Raw genomic sequence first — 21408 nt, 5'->3', positions numbered from 1 at the left:
TGTATGTGGGGGTGTGTGTGGGGGTGTGGGGGTGTGTGTGTGTGGGGGGGTGTGTGTGGGTGTGGGTGTGTGTGTGTGGGGGGGGGTATGTGTGTGTGTGGGGGTGTGTGTGGGTGTGTGGGGGTGTGTGTGTGTGGGGGGGTGTGTGTGGGTGTGGGTGTGTGTGTGTGGGGGGGGTATGTGTGTGTGTGGGGGTGTGTGTGGGTGTGTGGGGGTGTGTGTGTGGGGGGAGGGTGTGTGTCGGGGTGTGTGGGGGTGTGTGTGTGGGAGTGTGTGTGGGTGTCTGTGTGGGCGTGTGTGTGTGGGAGTGTGTGTGGGTGTGTGTTTGGGGGTGTGTGTATGGGTGTGTATGTGTGTGTGGGTGTGTGTGGAGGTTGTGGGTCCGTGTAGGTGTGGGAGTGTGTGTGGGGGGGGGGGGTGTGTATGGGTGTGTGTGTGTGTCTGGATGTGTGTGTGTGGAGGGGAGTGTATGTGGGGGGGGGCTGTGTGTGTGGGGGGGATGTGTGTGGGTGAGGTTTAGGACTTTCACTCAGGCAGTTGTCCCTCGGCATGGAAAACATCGTGGCACAAAGTTGGGATGACCCTGCTGAGGCTGCGGTGCCTCATATATTGGAGGAAGAAGTCACCCCCTGTGAGTGGCTGGCTGAGGTGCCATCTGTTGAGGAAGTACTGAAGGCGATCCAGAGTCTGAGACCAGGAAAGGCACCGGGCTGAGATGATCTCCCAAGCGAAATGCTGAGGGAGGGTGGCGTTTGTGCACATACTGCCCTACATGACATCATAACAACAGTCTGGACCACTGGACGGGTTCCGCAGGACTGGAAGGATGCCCTGGTGGTCCCCCTCTTTAAGAAGGGGGACCGCACAGACTGTAACAACTACAGGGGCATCTCACTCCTCAGTGTGCCGGGTAAGGTCCTGGCAAGGATTATTCAACATCGCCTTGCTAGGCACGCTGAGGAGAGGCTTGCGGAGCCCCAATGCGGTTTCAGGAAAGGGCGGTCCTGCACAGATGCCATATTTTCTGTCCGTCTGCTACAGCAGAGGTGTGTTAGTACCTGGTGCGGTGTGTAAACGTCTCTGCTTTATTGACCTGGTCAAGGCCTATGATACCATCAGTAGGCCTGGGCTCTGGGTTGTTCTTCGTGCTTTCGGAGTCCCTGACCCTCTGCTCATGATCATTAAGGACCTTCATGATGGTGAGCGGGCCCGGGTAAAACTACGTGGCCGGGAGTCGGAGCCATTCCCTGTTCACCTTGGGGTGCGACAGGGATGTCCTCTGGCTCCCACATTATTTTAACATGTTTTTCGACCACGTAGTTTGCGAAGCCTTTGATGGCTGTGTACTAGAAGAATATCCATCTGGTACAGACACAATGGGAGGCTGATCGATGCCCGGGTGCGGTCAAGGGATGGCTCCCTATTGATCAACCATGTTATGTATGCCGATGATCTGGTAATTGCCGCTCACTCAGAGGAGGAGTTGGAGGCGCTGCTGCTGAACCTGGAGCTTGCCACTAAGAGGTGGGGCCTTACCATCAGCCCCAAAAAAACTAAGCACCTGCCTGGGTATTTTGTACCATCGGGCACTCCACCCCCACAACTCTCAATCGGTGATGGGGCAGTTGTGGAGAGAGTTGAGAGTTTCCCTGGGCAGTGTACTTATGACCGGCTCTGGTTTGACAGCAGAGGTCTCGCTCAGAATCAGTCGAGCGGCAATATCTTTTCATTGGTTGCGTAACGCTGTGTGGAAGCTACCTGGTCTGTCGCTCTGCACGAAGCTTCAGGTCTTCTCGGCCACGGTCATTCCCTCCCTTCTCTACGCTTGCGAAACGTGGACCCCCTAATGGAGCATCTTCGCTGATTGGAAAACATTTAGGCTGGCCTGCCTACGACCCATCCTGGGTTTAACCAGGCTAGATGAGCCCAGCAATTTGCACAGTACTTTAGCTATGCGGCGCTCCGCTCGTTGTTGTGAGCGTCGCTCCTCCGCCCTCCATTGTTGTTGGAGGGCGACTGCCTCCAACTGCCCAGTAGCGTCCTTCACGAGCCTCCTCCACAGAGGCCGATCTTGACACCGCTGGTACCAGTCATCGGCAAGTCCACTCAGCTCCACGTCCTCCCGTACCACATCACTCCATAGGCATGCGGTGGCTGGGCATGTGGGCTACATGACCCAGCCAACGCAGCCTTGCCTGCCGGAGGAGCTCACCGATGAGACTTTGCCCAGATCTTTCAAGGATTTGTGAGCGCCTCACACAATCCAGCCTGGTTAAACCCAGGATGGATCGTAGGCAGGCCAGCCTAAATGTTTCCAACCGGCGAAGATGCTCCATTAGGGGGGTCCACGTTTCGCAAGCGTAGAGAAGGGAGGGAATGACTGTGGCCGAGAAGACACACACACTCACACACACTCACACAAACACTGACACACACACACTCACACACACTCACTCACACACTCACACACACTCACACACACTCACACACACTCACACACACTCACACGCACACACACACACACACTCATACACATTCATCAACACACTCACACACACTCATACACACTCACACACACACTCACACACACTCACACTCTCACACACACTCACACATACTCATCAACACACTAACACACTCACGCACACACACACACAGTTACACTCTCACACACACTCGCACACACTCGTCAACACACACTCACACACAAACACTCACTCACAAACACTCACACACTCTCACACACACTGACTCACTCACACACACTCACACGCACACACACACACTCATACACATTCATGAACACACTCACACACACTCACACACACTCACACACACGCACAGTTACACTCTCAAACACACTCACACACTCACTCACACACTCACACACACTCACAAACACTCACACACACAAACACTCACAAACACTCACACACACACTCACACACACTCACACACACACACACTCATACACATTCATCAACACACTCACACACACTCACACACACTCACACACACGCACAGTTACACTCTCAAACACACTCACACACTCACTCACACACTCACACACACTCACAAACACTCACACACACAAACACTCACTCACAAACACTCACACACACACTCACACACACTCACACACACTCACACACACACACTCATACACATTCATCAACACACTCACACACACTCACACACACTCACACACACTCACACACACTCACACTCTCACACACACACACAGTTACACTCTCACACACACTCACACACTCACAAACACTCACAAACACTCACACACACTCACACACACTCACACACACACACTCTCACACACACTCATCAACACAAACACTCACACACTCACACACACACTCACACGCACACACACACTCATACACATTCATCAACACACTCACACACACTCACACACACTCACACTCTCACACACACACAGTTACACTCTCACACACACTCACACACTCACACACACTCACACTCACTCACACACACACACTCTCACACACACTCATCAACACAAACACTCACACACACAAACACTCCCCCACCCCCCACCCCCCACCCACTAATCCACGCACTCACACACTCACACACACTCACACTCTCACACACACACAGTTACACTCTCACACACACTCACACACTCACACACACTCACACTCACTCACACACACACACTCTCACACACACTCATCAACACAAACACTCACACACTCACTCACTCCCCCACCCCTCCACCCACTAATCCACGCACTCACACACTCACACACACTCACACACACTCACACTCTCACACACACACAGTTACACTCTCACACACACTCACACACTCACACACTCACACTCACACACTCACAAACACTCACACTCACTCACACACACTCACACTCACTCACACACACACACTCTCACACACACTCATCAACACAAACACTCACACACTCACTCACTCCCCCACCCCTCCACCCACTAATCCACGCACTCACACACTCACACACTCACACACACTCACACTCTCACACACACACAGTTACACTCTCACACACACTCACACACTCACACACACTCACTCACACACTCACAAACACTCACAAACACTCACACTCACTCACACACACTCACACACACTCACACACACACACTCTCACACACACTCATCAACACAAACACTCACACACTCACTCACTCCCCCACCCCTCCACCCACTAATCCACGCACTCACACACACACTCACACACACACACTCTCACACACACTCATCAACACAAACACTCACACACTCACTCACTCCCCCACCCCTCCACCCACTAATCCACGCACTCCCTCCACCACCCACGCGCTGTTCACGCGCCAGAGAAGTCGCACAACCCAGGACGCGAACACCCCCACCACCATCCTCACCACCATCCTCACCACCAACATCACCATCACCACCACCATCACCAGCATCATCACGTCGGCAGGAGAGAGCCATGATGGCAGCAGGGGTGTTGGTGGTCCTCATAGCCACCACGGCGGTGATTGTGCAAGGCTTGTGTGAGTATGACGATGATGGTGGTGGGGGTGACTATTGTGGTAGACAAGATGATGATGGTGGTGGTGGTGGTGGTTAGGATGATAGTGGTGGTGGTTAGAGTGACGGTGGTTCGAGTGGTGATGGTGGTGGTTGACTATTGTGGTAGAGAAGATGATGATGGTGGTGGTGGTGGTGGTTAGGATGATAGTGATGGTGGTTAGAGTGATGGTGGTTAGAGTGATGATGGTGGTGGTGGTAGTGGTTGACTATTGTAGTAGAGAAGATGATGGTGGTGGTGGTGGTGGTGGTTGACTATTGTGGTAGAGAAGATGATGATGGTGGTGGTGGTGGTTAGGATGATAGTGATGGTGGTTAGAGTGATGGTGGTTAGAGTGATGATGGTGGTGGTGGTAGTGGTTGACTATTGTAGTAGAGAAGATGATGGTGGTGGTGGTGGTGGTTGACTATTGTGGTAGAGAAGATGATGATGGTGGTGGTGGTGGTGGTTAGGATGATAGTGATGGTGGTTAGAGTGATGGTGGTTAGAGTGATGATGGTGGTGGTGGTAGTGGTTGACTATTGTAGTAGAGAAGATGATGGTGGTGGTGGTGGTTGACTATTGTGGTAGAGAAGATGATGATGGTGGTGGTGGTTAGGATGATAGTGATGGTGGTTAGAGTGATGGTGGTTAGAGTGATGATGGTGGTGGTGGTAGTGGTTGACTATTGTAGTAGAGAAGATGATGATGGTGGTGGTGGTTGACTATTGTGGTAGAGAAGATGATGATGGTGGTGGTGGTGGTTAGGATGATAGTGATGGTGGTTAGAGTGATGGTGGTTCGAGTGGTGATGGTGGTGGTGACTATTGTGGTAGAGAAGATGAAGATGGTGGTGGTGGTGGTGATGGTGATGGTGGTGAGAGTGATGGTGGTGGTGGTGGTTAGGATGATAGTGATGGTGGTTAGAGTGATGGTGGTTCGAGTGATGATGGTGGTGGTGGTTGACTATTGTGGTAGAGAAGATGATGATGATGGTGGTGGTGATGGTGATGATGGTGATGATGGTGGTGAGAGTGATGATGGTGAGAGTGGTGGCGGTGATGATGATGGTGGTGATGGTGATACAGTGGTGGTGGTGAGAGTGGTGGTGGTGGTGATGGTGATGGTGGTGATGGTGAGAGTGGTGGTGGTGATGGTGTTGGTGGTGATGGTGGTGATGGGGATGGTGGTGATGGTGGTGGTGGTGGTGTGGTGATAGTGGTGATGGTGGTGATGGTGGTGGTGATGGTGGTGGTGGTAAGAGTGGTGGTGGTGAGAGTGGTGGTGGTGATGATGGTGGTGGTGATGAGAGTGGTGGTGGTGGTGGTGGTGAGAGTGGTGGTGGTTAGTGGTGGTGGTGGTGATGGTGGTGATGGTGGTGGTGGTGGTGGTTAGTGGTGGTGGTGGTGATGGTGGTGGTGGTGGTGGTGAGAATGGTGGTGGTGAGAATGGTGGTGGTGATGGTGGTGGTGATGGTGGTGGTGGTGGTGAGAGTGGTGGTGGTGAGAGTGGTGGTGGTGAGAGTGGTGGTGGTGATGATGGTGGTGAGAGTGGTGGTGGTGGTGATGGTGGTGAGAGTGGTGGTGGTGGTGATGGTGGTGATGGTGGTGGTGAGAGTGGTGGTGGTGATGATGGTGGTGGTGAGAGTGGTGGTGGTTGTGGTGGTGGTGATGGTGGTGATGGTGGTGGTGGTGGTGGTTAGTGGTGGTGGTGGTGATGGTGGTGGTGGTGGTGGTGAGAATGGTGGTGGTGAGAATGGTGGTGGTGATGGTGGTGGTGATGGTGGTGGTGGTGGTGAGAGTGGTGGTGGTGAGAGTGGTGGTGGTGAGAGTGGTGGTGGTGATGATGGTGGTGAGAGTGGTGGTGGTGGTGATGGTGGTGAGAGTGGTGGTGGTGGTGATGGTGGTGATGGTGGTGGTGAGAGTGGTGGTGGTGATGATGGTGGTGGTGAGAGTGGTGGTGGTTGTGGTGGTGGTGATGGTGGTGATGGTGGTGGTGGTGGTGGTTAGTGGTGGTGGTGGTGATGGTGGTGGTGGTGGTGGTGAGAATGGTGGTGGTGAGAATGGTGGTGGTGATGGTGGTGGTGATGGTGGTGGTGGTGGTGAGAGTGGTGGTGGTGAGAGTGGTGGTGGTGAGAGTGGTGGTGGTGAGAGTGGTGGTGGTGATGATGGTGGTGAGAGTGGTGGTGGTGGTGATGGTGGTGAGAGTGGTGGTGGTTGTGGTGGTGGTGATGGTGGTGGTGAGAGTGGTGGTGGTGGTGATGGTAGTGGTGGTGAGAGTGGTGGTGGTGAGAGTGTTGGTGGTGGCTACGATGATGATGGTTAGAGTTATCATTTTGGTATTGGTGATGACGTGTATTAGTATGTTTATTGTTTACTGTATGTACGAGTGTGTGTGTATCTGTATGTGTGTGTCTGTATGTGTCTGTATGTATGTATGTGTGAGTGTGTGTCTGTATGTATGTTGGAGTGATTGTCTGTATGTATGTATGTGTGAGTGATTTCCTATGTATGTATGTGTGAGTGTGTATTTGTGTGTGTGTATGTGTGAGTGAGTGTATGTGTGTGTGTCTGTGTAGTGACAGAACGGTCACTACTGTGTTGGCCCGTACGAGGGCTGGGGGCCCCAAGGGGGTGCCTGGGGGGTCACGTGCTGGAGGGATCCGGACCTTCCCAGAGGTGGGGGAAGTGAGGCGTGGCCTGGGAAGTGAGGCGTGGCCTGGGAAGTGAGGCGTGGCCTGGGAAGTGAGGCGTGGCCTGGGAAGGGAGGCGTGGCCTGGGAAGTGAGGCGTGGCCTGGGAAGGGAGGCGTGGCCTGGGCGGAGCCGGCCACGCCAGAGAGACGAGATATAAGGGTGGTGTGAAGGCAGAGCAGGGCTGTTCCTGAGAAGAATGAAGACACCTCGTGAAGATGCCAGAAGAGAAGACCTACAGTGAGCGGACTGCCAGCAGCCACCTGGCTGGGTCACGCTGGAGAGCGGCTAAAATACAACGGTGTGTTAGCTAGTGTAGGTCGGTGGTCACCACCCTATGTGTAGAGAAAGAGTAACTGTTGAGTAAACGTTGTGTTAATTAATAAATGAGTGTTGCCTCCCAAGAAGTGTGTGCGCCTAAATTGAACCCACTACATTTGGCGTCAGTTGTGGAAAAATAAATATTGCTAGGTGTTATCCTGGGGAAGTAAAATGGGCACACGAAAAACAAATACAAAACTCATCTGGACGTCTTCGTACGACGGGGATGGTGTGACGACCGTCCTTCGGACAGCCCCGGGGATGGCAGCCCCGGTGACAGAGAGAGAGAGAGATGGCGCTGCACGCGGAGCGGTGGGACTTGCATCGCACTGCTGCTTCGCCGCCATCGGGAACGGAGCGATGGAGCCGCGGCGAGAGGACACCATCGTCGCTGCGGGGGCTGGCGGGGGAGGCCCGGGCATGCGGGCCACGCGGTGGGCCCGCCATTTCGGCGGCTGGTCGGGGCGCTGTTCCCGCCAAAACACCGTTCCCGCCATTTCGGCGGCTGGTCGGGGCGCTGTTCCCGCCAAAACGCCGTTCCCGCCATTTCGGCGGCTGGTCGGGGCGCTGTTCCCGCCAAAACACCGTTCCCGCCATTTCGGCGGCAGGTCGGTGCGCTGTTCCCACCAAAACGCCGCTCCTGCTGCCGAAATGCCGCTCCCGCCGACATCAACGCCTGCAGAGGGGGAGTTCGTTCGCAAGAGCAGGCCGTGTTCACCATGGAAGATTCTTCGGGCCGTCCCAGTGCTCCACCTTGCCGCCCTCTGCTATGCACAGTTTTCAAGGCGAGTCATGACATGACAAGCACCCGGCCCCAAGAAAAATAATAATAATTTTCACCCATCTTGCGTGTGCCGGGTTGCGATCGTGTGTTTTTTTTTACTCGCTGGGTTGCGGAGCGTGTTCGTCCGGTTGTGTGCGTGAGAAATTGACGCGGCGACCAGTGTTTGTTGTTAATTACGGCGTCGAGATCGGTATCTTCTGCGTGTAGTTAATGATTAATTCGTTGTTGGTGTCCCGAGTTCCGTGGATATCCTGTATGTTGCCGTGTTAATGACTCGTGTTGTTACATCGTTGTGTTGCGAAATCACCATTGTTATTGTGTATACTGTATGGAGTTTCGCTCGTGATTGTCACTTGCAACTGTCAGAAACTTTGATCGTCATTGTTAACAGTGTATGGAATGTTGGGTACTTGCTTGTGATTATTTACTATGTACGGATTGTCTGGAGTATTGATTGTGTGTGTTGCCATGTGGGGACTGGATGGTGCATTGTGCCAAATGATTGACTGTACGAACTTCGTATACTGCATATACTGTATTAATCAATTCGGCGATTCTTGGGGTTTGTGTACAGTTTTTTTCTCTCAAAATTCGAATGCCCTGAGTCCCATGGTTAATGTTGAAGGGGATTTTGAAGTGACAGGTTCGGTTTGTTTCAAACTCACTGGTTGGTTTCTGTCCGTTGTTGCACAGATGATGTCTTTTGTGCGGGAATGCTCCTTGTGTTCTACATGGATCGGGGGTGCGTTTCCGTTAATTGCCGTCAAATTGCATTGCTCTCTCCACTCGGTTGGTACAGCTGCATTGCTGCAATGCGAGTCTCGGAGATGATGTGTACGGATACGGGATGTGAGGTGTATTGTTGTGACCATTGAATATTCGGGATCGTCAAAAAAAAAAAAATTGTGCGTACCTGTTCGGCATTGGATTAGTTCTGTGGGGGATCATAATTCAAATTGTATGTGTTGTGATGGTGTTAAATTGCGATGGTGACATGCTGCCAGGGATTTGGAATTGTGCTGCTGGCTGTCACTATCTTGGGGCGCAGGTCCTGACCAGGATGGCCCAGTGAGTGTTGCGTGTCTAACATGAACGTTGTGGTCCCGTCATGCTATGGCTGACGGCTTGACCTGACAGCCCGGAGATTGAAACACTCCGTGGTATGTCTAGCCTAGTGGGCTGTGCGCTCACATGGCTCGGAGAGTGTGGTCCCGTCATGCTATGGCTGACGGCTTGACCTGACAGCCCGGAGCTTGAAACACTCCGTGGTATGTCTAGCCTAGTGGGCTGTGCGCTCACATGGCTCGGAGAGTGTGGTCCCGTCATGCTATGGCTGACGGCTTGACCTGACAGCCCGGAGCTTGAAACACTCCGTGGTATGTCTAGCCTAGTGGGCTGTGCGCTCACATGGCTCGGAGAGTGTGGTCCCGTCATGCTGTGCCTGACGGCTTGACCTGACAGCCCGGAGATTGAAACACTCCGTGGCATGTCTAGCCTAGTGGGCTGTGCGCTCACATGGCTCGGAGAGTGTGGTCCCGTCATGCAATGGCTGACGGCTTGACCTGACAGCCCGGAGAGCGAGACACTCTGTGGCTTGTCTAGCCTTGTGGGCTGTGCGCTCACATGGCTCAGGGAGGGTGGTCCCGTCATGCTATGGCTGACAGCTTGACCTGACGGCTCGGAGGTTGAGACCCTCTGAGGCGCGTTGAAACAGTGGGCTGGAGATTCGTAAGGTTCGGGTGGAGTTGGCCTGTTACGTTGAGACTGTTTCCCTCAGTTGTTAGGGTGCATGTTGTGCAGTGAGTGAACGATGGGTCGTCTCAGCTCGGTCGGTACAGCTATATGCTGCGATGCGAGTCTGGGAGAGAGACTGGGTCATCTCAGCTCGGTCGGTACAGCTATATGCTGCGATGCGAGTCTTGGATAGAGACTGGGTTAAAATCCCACCGATATGGCCGACGTGTGCTACTGGTTGTGACGCCGCGTCGGAAAGGCGGTGGGGGGGTAACATGGAAATCCCCCCCCCGATATGGCCGACGCGTGCTACTGGTTGTGACGCCACGTCGGAAAGGCGGGGGGGTGCTAACGGGTGACTGTCATTGCATGCGTGATTCTAACGGTGGGGGGGCTGTGCTGTAGCGTAAGTGGGTTAGCCAGTTTTCATGTATATTTGTTGTTAATTCCCCGTTTTCTATGCGGTTCCCTTTTACCCTCGTCGATTCTGTATATATTACGTGATTGTATTTCTTATCGGTCGCCGGTCATTTATTGATGTTGCTGGTTCGGAGGCACACCTTTTCGATGTTCACAGTTGTGTTACAGCCGGGGACGGCTGTGTGTTTATACAGGAGGGGGTGATGTAGTGACAGAACGGTCACTACTGTGTTGGCCCGTACGAGGGCTGGGGGCCCCAAGGGGGTGCCTGGGGGTCACGTGCTGGAGGGATCCGGACCTTCCCAGAGGTGGGGGAAGTGAGGCGTGGCCTGGGAAGTGAGGCGTGGCCTGGGAAGTGAGGCGTGGCCTGGGAAGGGAGGCGTGGCCTGGGAAGTGAGGCGTGGCCTGGGAAGGGAGGCGTGGCCTGGGAAGTGAGGCGTGGCCTGGGAAGGGAGGCGTGGCCTGGGCGGAGCCGGCCACGCCAGAGAGACGAGATATAAGGGTGGTGTGAAGGCAGAGCAGGGCTGTTCCTGAGAAGAATGAAGACACCTCGTGAAGATGCCAGAAGAGAAGACCTACAGTGAGCGGACTGCCAGCAGCCACCTGGCTGGGTCACGCTGGAGAGCGGCTAAAATACAACGGTGTGTTAGCTAGTGTAGGTCGGTGGTCACCACCCTATGTGTAGAGAAAGAGTAACTGTTGAGTAAACGTTGTGTTAATTAATAAATGAGTGTTGCCTCCCAAGAAGTGTGTGCGCCTAAATTGAACCCACTACATTTGGCGTCAGTTGTGGAAAAATAAATATTGCTAGGTGTTATCCTGGGGAAGTAAAATGGGCACACGAAAAACAAATACAAAACTCATCTGGACGTCTTCGTACGACGGGGATGGTGTGACGACCGTCCTTCGGACAGCCCCGGGGATGGCAGCCCCGGTGACAGAGAGAGAGAGAGATGGCGCTGCACGCGGAGCGGTGGGACTTGCATCGCACTGCTGCTTCGCCGCCATCGGGAACGGAGCGATGGAGCCGCGGCGAGAGGACACCATCGTCGCTGCGGGGGCTGGCGGGGGAGGCCCGGGCATGCGGGCCACGCGGTGGGCCCGCCATTTCGGCGGCTGGTCGGGGCGCTGTTCCCGCCAAAACACCGTTCCCGCCATTTCGGCGGCTGGTCGGGGCGCTGTTCCCGCCAAAACGCCGTTCCCGCCATTTCGGCGGCTGGTCGGGGCGCTGTTCCCGCCAAAACACCGTTCCCGCCATTTCGGCGGCAGGTCGGTGCGCTGTTCCCACCAAAACGCCGCTCCTGCTGCCGAAATGCCGCTCCCGCCGACATCAACGCCTGCAGAGGGGGAGTTCGTTCGCAAGAGCAGGCCGTGTTCACCATGGAAGATTCTTCGGGCCGTCCCAGTGCTCCACCTTGCCGCCCTCTGCTATGCACAGTTTTCAAGGCGAGTCATGACATGACAAGCACCCGGCCCCAAGAAAAATAATAATAATTTTCACCCATCTTGCGTGTGCCGGGTTGCGATCGTGTGTTTTTTTTTACTCGCTGGGTTGCGGAGCGTGTTCGTCCGGTTGTGTGCGTGAGAAATTGACGCGGCGACCAGTGTTTGTTGTTAATTACGGCGTCGAGATCGGTATCTTCTGCGTGTAGTTAATGATTAATTCGTTGTTGGTGTCCCGAGTTCCGTGGATATCCTGTATGTTGCCGTGTTAATGACTCGTGTTGTTACATCGTTGTGTTGCGAAATCACCATTGTTATTGTGTATACTGTATGGAGTTTCGCTCGTGATTGTCACTTGCAACTGTCAGAAACTTTGATCGTCATTGTTAACAGTGTATGGAATGTTGGGTACTTGCTTGTGATTATTTACTATGTACGGATTGTCTGGAGTATTGATTGTGTGTGTTGCCATGTGGGGACTGGATGGTGCATTGTGCCAAATGATTGACTGTACGAACTTCGTATACTGCATATACTGTATTAATCAATTCGGCGATTCTTGGGGTTTGTGTACAGTTTTTTTCTCTCAAAATTCGAATGCCCTGAGTCCCATGGTTAATGTTGAAGGGGATTTTGAAGTGACAGGTTCGGTTTGTTTCAAACTCACTGGTTGGTTTCTGTCCGTTGTTGCACAGATGATGTCTTTTGTGCGGGAATGCTCCTTGTGTTCTACATGGATCGGGGGTGCGTTTCCGTTAATTGCCGTCAAATTGCATTGCTCTCTCCACTCGGTTGGTACAGCTGCATTGCTGCAATGCGAGTCTCGGAGATGATGTGTACGGATACGGGATGTGAGGTGTATTGTTGTGACCATTGAATATTCGGGATCGTCAAAAAAAAAAAATTGTGCGTACCTGTTCGGCATTGGATTAGTTCTGTGGGGGATCATAATTCAAATTGTATGTGTTGTGATGGTGTTAAATTGCGATGGTGACATGCTGCCAGGGATTTGGAATTGTGCTGCTGGCTGTCACTATCTTGGGGCGCAGGTCCTGACCAGGATGGCCCAGTGAGTGTTGCGTGTCTAACATGAACGTTGTGGTCCCGTCATGCTATGGCTGACGGCTTGACCTGACAGCCCGGAGATTGAAACACTCCGTGGTATGTCTAGCCTAGTGGGCTGTGCGCTCACATGGCTCGGAGAGTGTGGTCCCGTCATGCTATGGCTGACGGCTTGACCTGACAGCCCGGAGCTTGAAACACTCCGTGGTATGTCTAGCCTAGTGGGCTGTGCGCTCACATGGCTCGGAGAGTGTGGTCCCGTCATGCTATGGCTGACGGCTTGACCTGACAGCCCGGAGCTTGAAACACTCCGTGGTATGTCTAGCCTAGTGGGCTGTGCGCTCACATGGCTCGGAGAGTGTGGTCCCGTCATGCTGTGCCTGACGGCTTGACCTGACAGCCCGGAGATTGAAACACTCCGTGGCATGTCTAGCCTAGTGGGCTGTGCGCTCACATGGCTCGGAGAGTGTGGTCCCGTCATGCAATGGCTGACGGCTTGACCTGACAGCCCGGAGAGCGAGACACTCTGTGGCTTGTCTAGCCTTGTGGGCTGTGCGCTCACATGGCTCAGGGAGGGTGGTCCCGTCATGCTATGGCTGACAGCTTGACCTGACGGCTCGGAGGTTGAGACCCTCTGAGGCGCGTTGAAACAGTGGGCTGGAGATTCGTAAGGTTCGGGTGGAGTTGGCCTGTTACGTTGAGACTGTTTCCCTCAGTTGTTAGGGTGCATGTTGTGCAGTGAGTGAACGATGGGTCGTCTCAGCTCGGTCGGTACAGCTATATGCTGCGATGCGAGTCTGGGAGAGAGACTGGGTCATCTCAGCTCGGTCGGTACAGCTATATGCTGCGATGCGAGTCTTGGATAGAGACTGGGTTAAAATCCCACCGATATGGCCGACGTGTGCTACTGGTTGTGACGCCGCGTCGGAAAGGCGGTGGGGGGGTAACATGGAAATCCCCCCCCCGATATGGCCGACGCGTGCTACTGGTTGTGACGCCACGTCGGAAAGGCGGGGGGGTGCTAACGGGTGACTGTCATTGCATGCGTGATTCTAACGGTGGGGGGGCTGTGCTGTAGCGTAAGTGGGTTAGCCAGTTTTCATGTATATTTGTTGTTAATTCCCCGTTTTCTATGCGGTTCCCTTTTACCCTCGTCGATTCTGTATATATTACGTGATTGTATTTCTTATCGGTCGCCGGTCATTTATTGATGTTGCTGGTTCGGAGGCACACCTTTTCGATGTTCACAGTTGTGTTACAGCCGGGGACGGCTGTGTGTTTATACAGGAGGGGGTGATGTAGTGACAGAACGGTCACTACTGTGTTGGCCCGTACGAGGGCTGGGGGCCCCAAGGGGGTGCCTGGGGGGTCACGTGCTGGAGGGATCCGGACCTTCCCAGAGGTGGGGGAAGTGAGGCGTGGCCTGGGAAGTGAGGCGTGGCCTGGGAAGTGAGGCGTGGCCTGGGAAGGGAGGCGTGGCCTGGGAAGTGAGGCGTGGCCTGGGAAGGGAGGCGTGGCCTGGGAAGTGAGGCGTGGCCTGGGAAGGGAGGCGTGGCCTGGGCGGAGCCGGCCACGCCAGAGAGACGAGATATAAGGGTGGTGTGAAGGCAGAGCAGGGCTGTTCCTGAGAAGAATGAAGACACCTCGTGAAGATGCCAGAAGAGAAGACCTACAGTGAGCGGACTGCCAGCAGCCACCTGGCTGGGTCACGCTGGAGAGCGGCTAAAATACAACGGTGTGTTAGCTAGTGTAGGTCGGTGGTCACCACCCTATGTGTAGAGAAAGAGTAACTGTTGAGTAAACGTTGTGTTAATTAATAAATGAGTGTTGCCTCCCAAGAAGTGTGTGCGCCTAAATTGAACCCACTACATCTGTATGTGTGTGTGGGTGAGTGAGTGAATGTCTGTATGTATATATGTGTGAGTGAGTGTATGTATGTGTGTGTGCATGTGTGAGTGACTGTATGTATGTGTGTGTCTGTATGTGTGTGTGTGGGTGAGTGAATGTCTGTATGTATGTGTTCAGCAAAACAACCTCCTACTATCTCGTGGTGCTGGAAGGGCAGTGCCATGGGGGGAGGGCCAATTCCGAATGGCCTTTCCCCTCAAGGCATTTGTAGCAATCACAGCGGCTAAATGGGGGCTCTGGACGGGTGAGAGGGGCTGGTAACCCCTCCACCTTCAATAAATTACCACTAAACCACGTCTAACATATCTAATTAATAAGCTTTTGCCGGAGGCCCCGGGGGGACAGGCGTCTATGACGTCTTCTGGCCAAACCCCAATTGGCGGAGCCAGGAGATTGAATCGTTACCCTCGGGGCGACTCCAGAAACAACAAAAAGCCACTACAGATGGCCACGTGGAATGTTCGAACGCTCACTGCGGAGGAAAGGCTGCCACTCCTCTGTCGGGAGCTGGACCGGTACCGCCTGGATCTCTGTGGCATTCAGGAGGTCCGGTGGACCGGCTCTGGCTCCTGCCACTATGAGTGGTGGACAGTCCTCTACTCGGGGCAGGAGATTACTAAACAACAGGGAGTGGCTTTTCTTCTGAACAAAATAATTAAGGGGGCGTGGGAGCGTGGCGGTGAGGTGTGGGAAGCTGTAAGCCCCAGGCTACTTTGGGCTCGCCTTCCCATCAACCGGAGGCGAGGAGTGGTGGTCGTGGTTACTTATGCCCCCACCGAAGGCGAACATCCGTGGAGGGATGCAGGCAAGGTCGATGAGTCAGATGCCTTCTATGACCTCCTGTCACAAGTGCTGGCTAAAGTGGCCCCTCAGGATAGAGTCATCTTGTTGGGTGACTTCAATGCCCAAGTTGGTCATGATGCTTGCACCTGGAGCTGATCTTCCCTCTGACCATCGACTTGTCATCTGTAAGATGCGCCTGCCATTCTTCCACTACGGTGGTGGGTGTACACCCAGGACCCCATTCCAACCTAAGGTGGCCTGGTCTCAGCTAGCTGATGAAAGTTGCAAGCGAGAATTTAATCGATAATTGGTTTTTTACCCTTTTATCTGGCAACAAAACTGACACTTTTTTTACAAGGAGTCATGTTTGCATAGACCACAATACCTGCAGTCATAATTCAAACAAAAAACATAACTCTGAGGTTCCAATGGAGAATTTCATAATCGTTTGTGGCTGAAGTTGGCATCGTCCCCCACTCCTCCAGATATCGAGGGTAAATGGGCAAGGTTTAGGACTGTGACTCATGCAGCTTCAATTGCTGCTTTGGGTACGTGGTCCAGACCTCCCCAGAGACCCTGGCTGACAGAGGAGTCCCTGACCCTCTGCTGACGATCATTAAGGACCTTCATGATGGTGAGCAGGCCCGGGTAAAACTACTTGGCTGGGAGTCGGAGCCATTCGCTGTACACCTTGGGGTGCGACAGAGTTGTCCTCTGGCTCCCACATTATTTAGCATCTATTTTGACCACGTAGTTCGTGAGGACTTCAATAGCTGTACCGGAGGAATTTCCATCTGGTACAGATACAATGGGAGGCTGATCGATGCCCGGGTGCGGTCAAGGGATGGCTCCCTATTGCTCAACCACGTTATGTATGCCGATGATCTGGTAATCGCTGCTCACTCAGAGGAGGAGTTGGAGGCGCTGCTGCTAAACCTGGAGCTTGCCACTAAGAGGTGGGGCCTTACCATCAGCCCCACCAAAACTAAGCACCTGCCTGGGTATTTTGTACCATCGGACACTCCACCCCCACAACTCTCAATTGGTGATGGGGCAGTTGTGGAGAGAGTGGAGAGTTTCCCATATCTGGGCAGTGTGCTTATGACCGGTTCCAGTTTAACAGCAGAGGTCTCACTCCGAATCAGTCGAGCGGCAATATCTTTTCATCGGTTGCATAACGCTGTGTGGAAGCTACCTGGTCTGTCGCTCCGCACGAAGCTTCAGGTCTTCTCAGCCACGGTCATTCCCTTCCTTCTCTATGCTTGCGAAACGTGGACCACCCTAATGGAACATCTTCACCGGTTAGAAACATTTAGGCTGGCCTGCCTACGATCCATCCTGGGTTTAACCAGGCTGGATTGTGTGAGGAGCTCACAAATCCTTGAAAGATCTGGACAAAGCCCCATCAGTGAGTTCCTCCGACAGGCAAGGCTGCGTTGGTTGGGTCATGTAGCCCTTCATGTCCAGCCACCGCATGCCCAAACAGCTTTTGTTCGGCCGGATCGAGGGGACTAAACGGGCGCGGCACGGGCTCGAGAAGAGATGGAGTGACGTGGTACAGGAGGACGTGGAGCTGGGTGGACTTGCCGATGACTGGTACCAGCGGTGTCAAGATCGGCCTCTGTAGAGGAGGCTCGTGAAGGACGCTACTGGGCAGTTGGAGGCAGTCGCCCTCCAACAACAACGGAGGGCGGAGGAGCGACGCTCACAACAATGAGCGGAGCGCCGGGTGGCTAAAGCACAGCAAGGTGGCACAGTAGGGGGCACAGGCGGTACATCAGCCAGTCATCTCGGTCATCTCAGTCAGTCGACCCGTGGCACCTGCTGGGTCTGCCCCGTGACCTCCTGCCAGCGGCCGTTCGACACTTCATGTGGTAGCCTCAAGGTGCACATGGCCTGGCACAAGCGTCGTGGTGACGTCACCGCCACTTAGTGGCGAATGGCGGTTGTTGTGTTGTATGTTTTGAGTGGAACAGTGGATGTAATCCCAATTGATCGTCACGGGCAGTAAATGCGTGTTAGAGATTAGCGGGATCAGTCAGATTTTACGGGGCTACCCCCACACACAGATAGAGCTCCCCCGTGTAGCCTCTAACAGGCTGTAGGGGCAAGTGCTGTGAGTAGCGAGTAGCAGCAGCACCTGTGAAGGTAGACACAGACAAAGATTCCCCGTGTAGCCTCTAACAGACTGTAGGGGCAAGTGCTGTTAGTAGCGAGTAGCAGCAGCACCTGTGAAGGTAGACACAGACAAAGATCCCCCGTGTAGCCTCTAACAGGCTGTAGGGGCAAGTGCTGTGAGTAGCGAGTAGCAGCAGCACCTGTGAAGGTAGACACAGACAAAGATTCCCCGTGTAGCCTCTAACAGACTGTAGGGGCAAGTGCTGTTAGTAGCGAGTAGCAGCAGCACCTGTGAAGGTAGACACAGACAAAGATCCCCCGTGTAGCTTCTAACAGACTGTAGGGGCAAGTGCTGTGAGTAGCGAGTAGCACTTGCCCCTACAGCTTGTTAGAGGCTACACGGGAGACTTTTGTGAGTATTGGGAGGAGCGGTGGTGCAGCGGTTAGCGCACTGTGCTACGAACCCGGCGACCCATGAATGGGCGATGATGCTGCTGATGATGCTGATGATGCTGATGCTTCTGATGATGATGGTGCTTCTGATGATGCTTCTGATGATGATGCTTCTGATGATGATACTGCTAATGATGCTGATGCTTCTGATGATGATGCTGATGATGATGTTGCTTCTGCTGCTGCTTCTGATGATGCTGCTGATGATGATGCTGATGATGATGCTGATAATGATGCTGCTTCTGCTGCTGCTTCTGCTGCTGCTTCTAATGATGATGCTGCCAATGCTTCTGCTGCTGCGTCTGCTGATTATGCTTCTGATTATGCTGCTGCTTCTGATGATGATGCTTCTATTGATGATGCTGCTAATGCTTCTGCTGCTGCTTCTGCTGATGATGCTTCTGATGATGATGATGCTTCTGCTGCTGCTGATGATGATGTTGCTTCTGATAATGATGCTGCTGATGATGATGCTGCTGATGATGATGCTGCAGCTGATGATGCTGCTGCTGATGATGATGCTGCTTCTTTAGATGCCGCTGCTGCTTCTGATAATGATGATGATGCTTCTGATGATGATTGATGATGATGATGATGCTGCTGCTGATGATGATGCTGCTGATGATGATGCTGCTGCTTCTTATGATTCCGCTGCTGCTGCTGATGATGCTGCTGATGATGATGCTGCAGCTGATGATGCTGCTGTTGATGATGATGCTGCTGCTTCTTATGATGCCGCTGCTGCTTCTGATGATGATGATTGATGATGCTGCTGCTGCTGATGATGCTGCTGCTGATGATGATGCTGCTGATGATGATGCTGCTGCTGCTTATGATTCCGCTGCTGCTGATGATGCTGCTGATGATGATGATGCTGCTTCTGATGGTGATGATGATTGATGATGATGCTGCTGATGATGATGCTGCTGCTTCTTCTTATGATGCCGCTGCTGCTGATGATGATGCTGCTGATGATGATGATGATGATGCTGCTGATGATGCTGCTGCTGCTGATGATGATGCTGCAGCTGATGATGCTACTGATGATGATGATGCTGCTGGTCCAATGGCGAGGGCTTTCTTCCCTCCCTCTGCCCCCCTGCCCCCCCTGCCCCCCCCCCCATGCCCCCTGCCTCCCCTGCCCCCCCCCCCTGCCCCCCCTGCCCCCCCCTGCCCCCCCTGCCCCCCATGCCCCCTGCCCCCCCCTGCCCCCCCTGCCCCCCCCTGCCCCCCCACAGTCCTACGTCCCGACCAGGCCGAGGCCTTCCTGGGCCGCGTGCGCCGCGCGAACGACAAGGGCCTCCTGAAGCTGGAGGAACGTCGCCAGGGAGACCTGGAGCGGGAGTGTGTGGAGGAGAGCTGCTCGCACGAGGAGGCGAGAGAGGTGTTCGAGAACGTACCTGAGACGGTGAGTACCTGCCTACCTAGACACCTGCCTACCTAGACACCTGCCTAGACACCTGCCTACCTAGACACCTACCTACCTAGACACCTACCTAGACACCTGCCTACCTAGACACCTGCCTACCTAGACACCTACCTACCTAGACACCTACCTAGACACCTACCTAGACACCTACCTAGACACCTACCTACCTAGACACCTACCTAGACACCTACCTAGACACCTACCTAGACACCTGCCTACCTAGACACCTGCCTACCTAGACACCTACCTAGACACCTGCCTACCTAGACACCTACCTACCTAGACACCTGCCGAGACACCTACCTAGACACCTACCTACCTACCTAGACACCTACCTACCTAGACACCTACCTAGACACCTGCCTACCTAGACACCTGCCTACCTAGACACCTGCCTACCTAGACACCTGCCTACCTAGACACCTACCTAGACACCTGCCTACCTAGACACCTGCCTACCTAGACACCTACCTAGACACCTGCCTACCTAGACACCTACCTACCTAGACACCTGCCGAGACACCTACCTAGACACCTAACTACCTACCTAGACACCTACCTACCTAGACACCTACCTAGACACCTACCTGGAGCGGGAGTGTGTGGAGGAGAGCTGCTCGCACGAGGAGGCGAGAGAGGTGTTCGAGAACGTACCTGAGACGGTGAGTACCTGCCTACCTAGACACCTACCTAGACACCTACCTACCTATACACCTACCTAGACACCTACCTAGACACCTACCTAGACACCTACCTACCTAGACACCTGCCGAGACACCTAACTAGACACCTACCTAGACACCTACCTACCTAGACACCTACCTAGACACCTACCTAGACACCTACCTAGACACCTACCTAGACACCTACCTACCTAGACACCTACCTACCTAGACACCTACCTACCTAGACACCTACCTACCTAGACACCTACCTACCTAAACACCTACCTACCTAGACACCTGCCTACCTAGACACCTACCTACCTAGACACCTGCCTACCTAGACACCTACCTACCTAGACACCTGCCTACCTAGACACCTGCCTACCTAGACACCTGCCTACCTAGACACCTACCTAGACACCTGCCTACCTAGACACCCCTGCACCTGTACTCTGACACCTGCCTACCTAGACACCTGCCTACCTAGACACCTACCTAGACACCTGCCTACCTAGACACCTAACCTAGACACCTGCCTACCTAGACACCTGCCTACCTAGACACCTACCTAGACACCTGCCTACCTAGACACCTACCTAGACACCTGCCTACCTAGACACCTACCTACCTAGACACCTGCCGAGACACCTACCTAGACACCTACCTACCTAGACACCTGCCGAGACACCTAACTAGACACCTACCTACCTAGACACCTACCTGGACACCTACCTAGACACCTACCTAGACATCTACCTACCTAGACACCTACCTAGACACCTACCTAGACACCTACCTACCTAGACACCTACCTACCTAGACACCTACCTAGACACCTACCTACCTAGACACCTACCTACCTAGACACCTACCTACCTAGACACCTACCTAGACACCTACCTAGACACCTACCTACCTAGACACCTACCTAGACACCTACCTAGACACCTACCTACCTAGACACCTACCTACCTAGACACCTACCAACCTACCTAGACACCTACCTAGACACCTACCTACCTAGAC

The 21408-nt window shown here is 53.7% G+C and overlaps 1 protein-coding gene across 1 annotated transcript in view; it reads left to right on the top strand.

Annotated features, from left to right (window-relative positions):
• Nucleotides 1-4280: 4280 nt before the first annotated feature.
• LOC133362963 (coagulation factor X-like) overlaps nucleotides 4281-21408 on the top strand; it is a 22564-nt gene continuing 5436 nt past the window's right edge. Inside the window, exons 1-2 of the mRNA XM_061581940.1 lie at nucleotides 4281-4554; nucleotides 19527-19696. Coding sequence (XP_061437924.1) covers nucleotides 4491-4554; nucleotides 19527-19696 — 234 coding nt within the window. The 5' untranslated portion in view covers nucleotides 4281-4490. The remainder of the gene's footprint in view (nucleotides 4555-19526; nucleotides 19697-21408) is intronic.

The sequence above is a fragment of the Lethenteron reissneri genome, unplaced genomic scaffold, assembly GCF_015708825.2.
Source record: "Lethenteron reissneri isolate LAM-NWPU_2019-01 unplaced genomic scaffold, ASM1570882v1 scaffold_1638, whole genome shotgun sequence".
Lineage (NCBI taxonomy): Eukaryota > Metazoa > Chordata > Hyperoartia > Petromyzontiformes > Petromyzontidae > Lethenteron > Lethenteron reissneri.
Note: the sequence above shows the minus strand (reverse complement) of the source record. Positions and strands in the feature narration are given on the sequence as shown.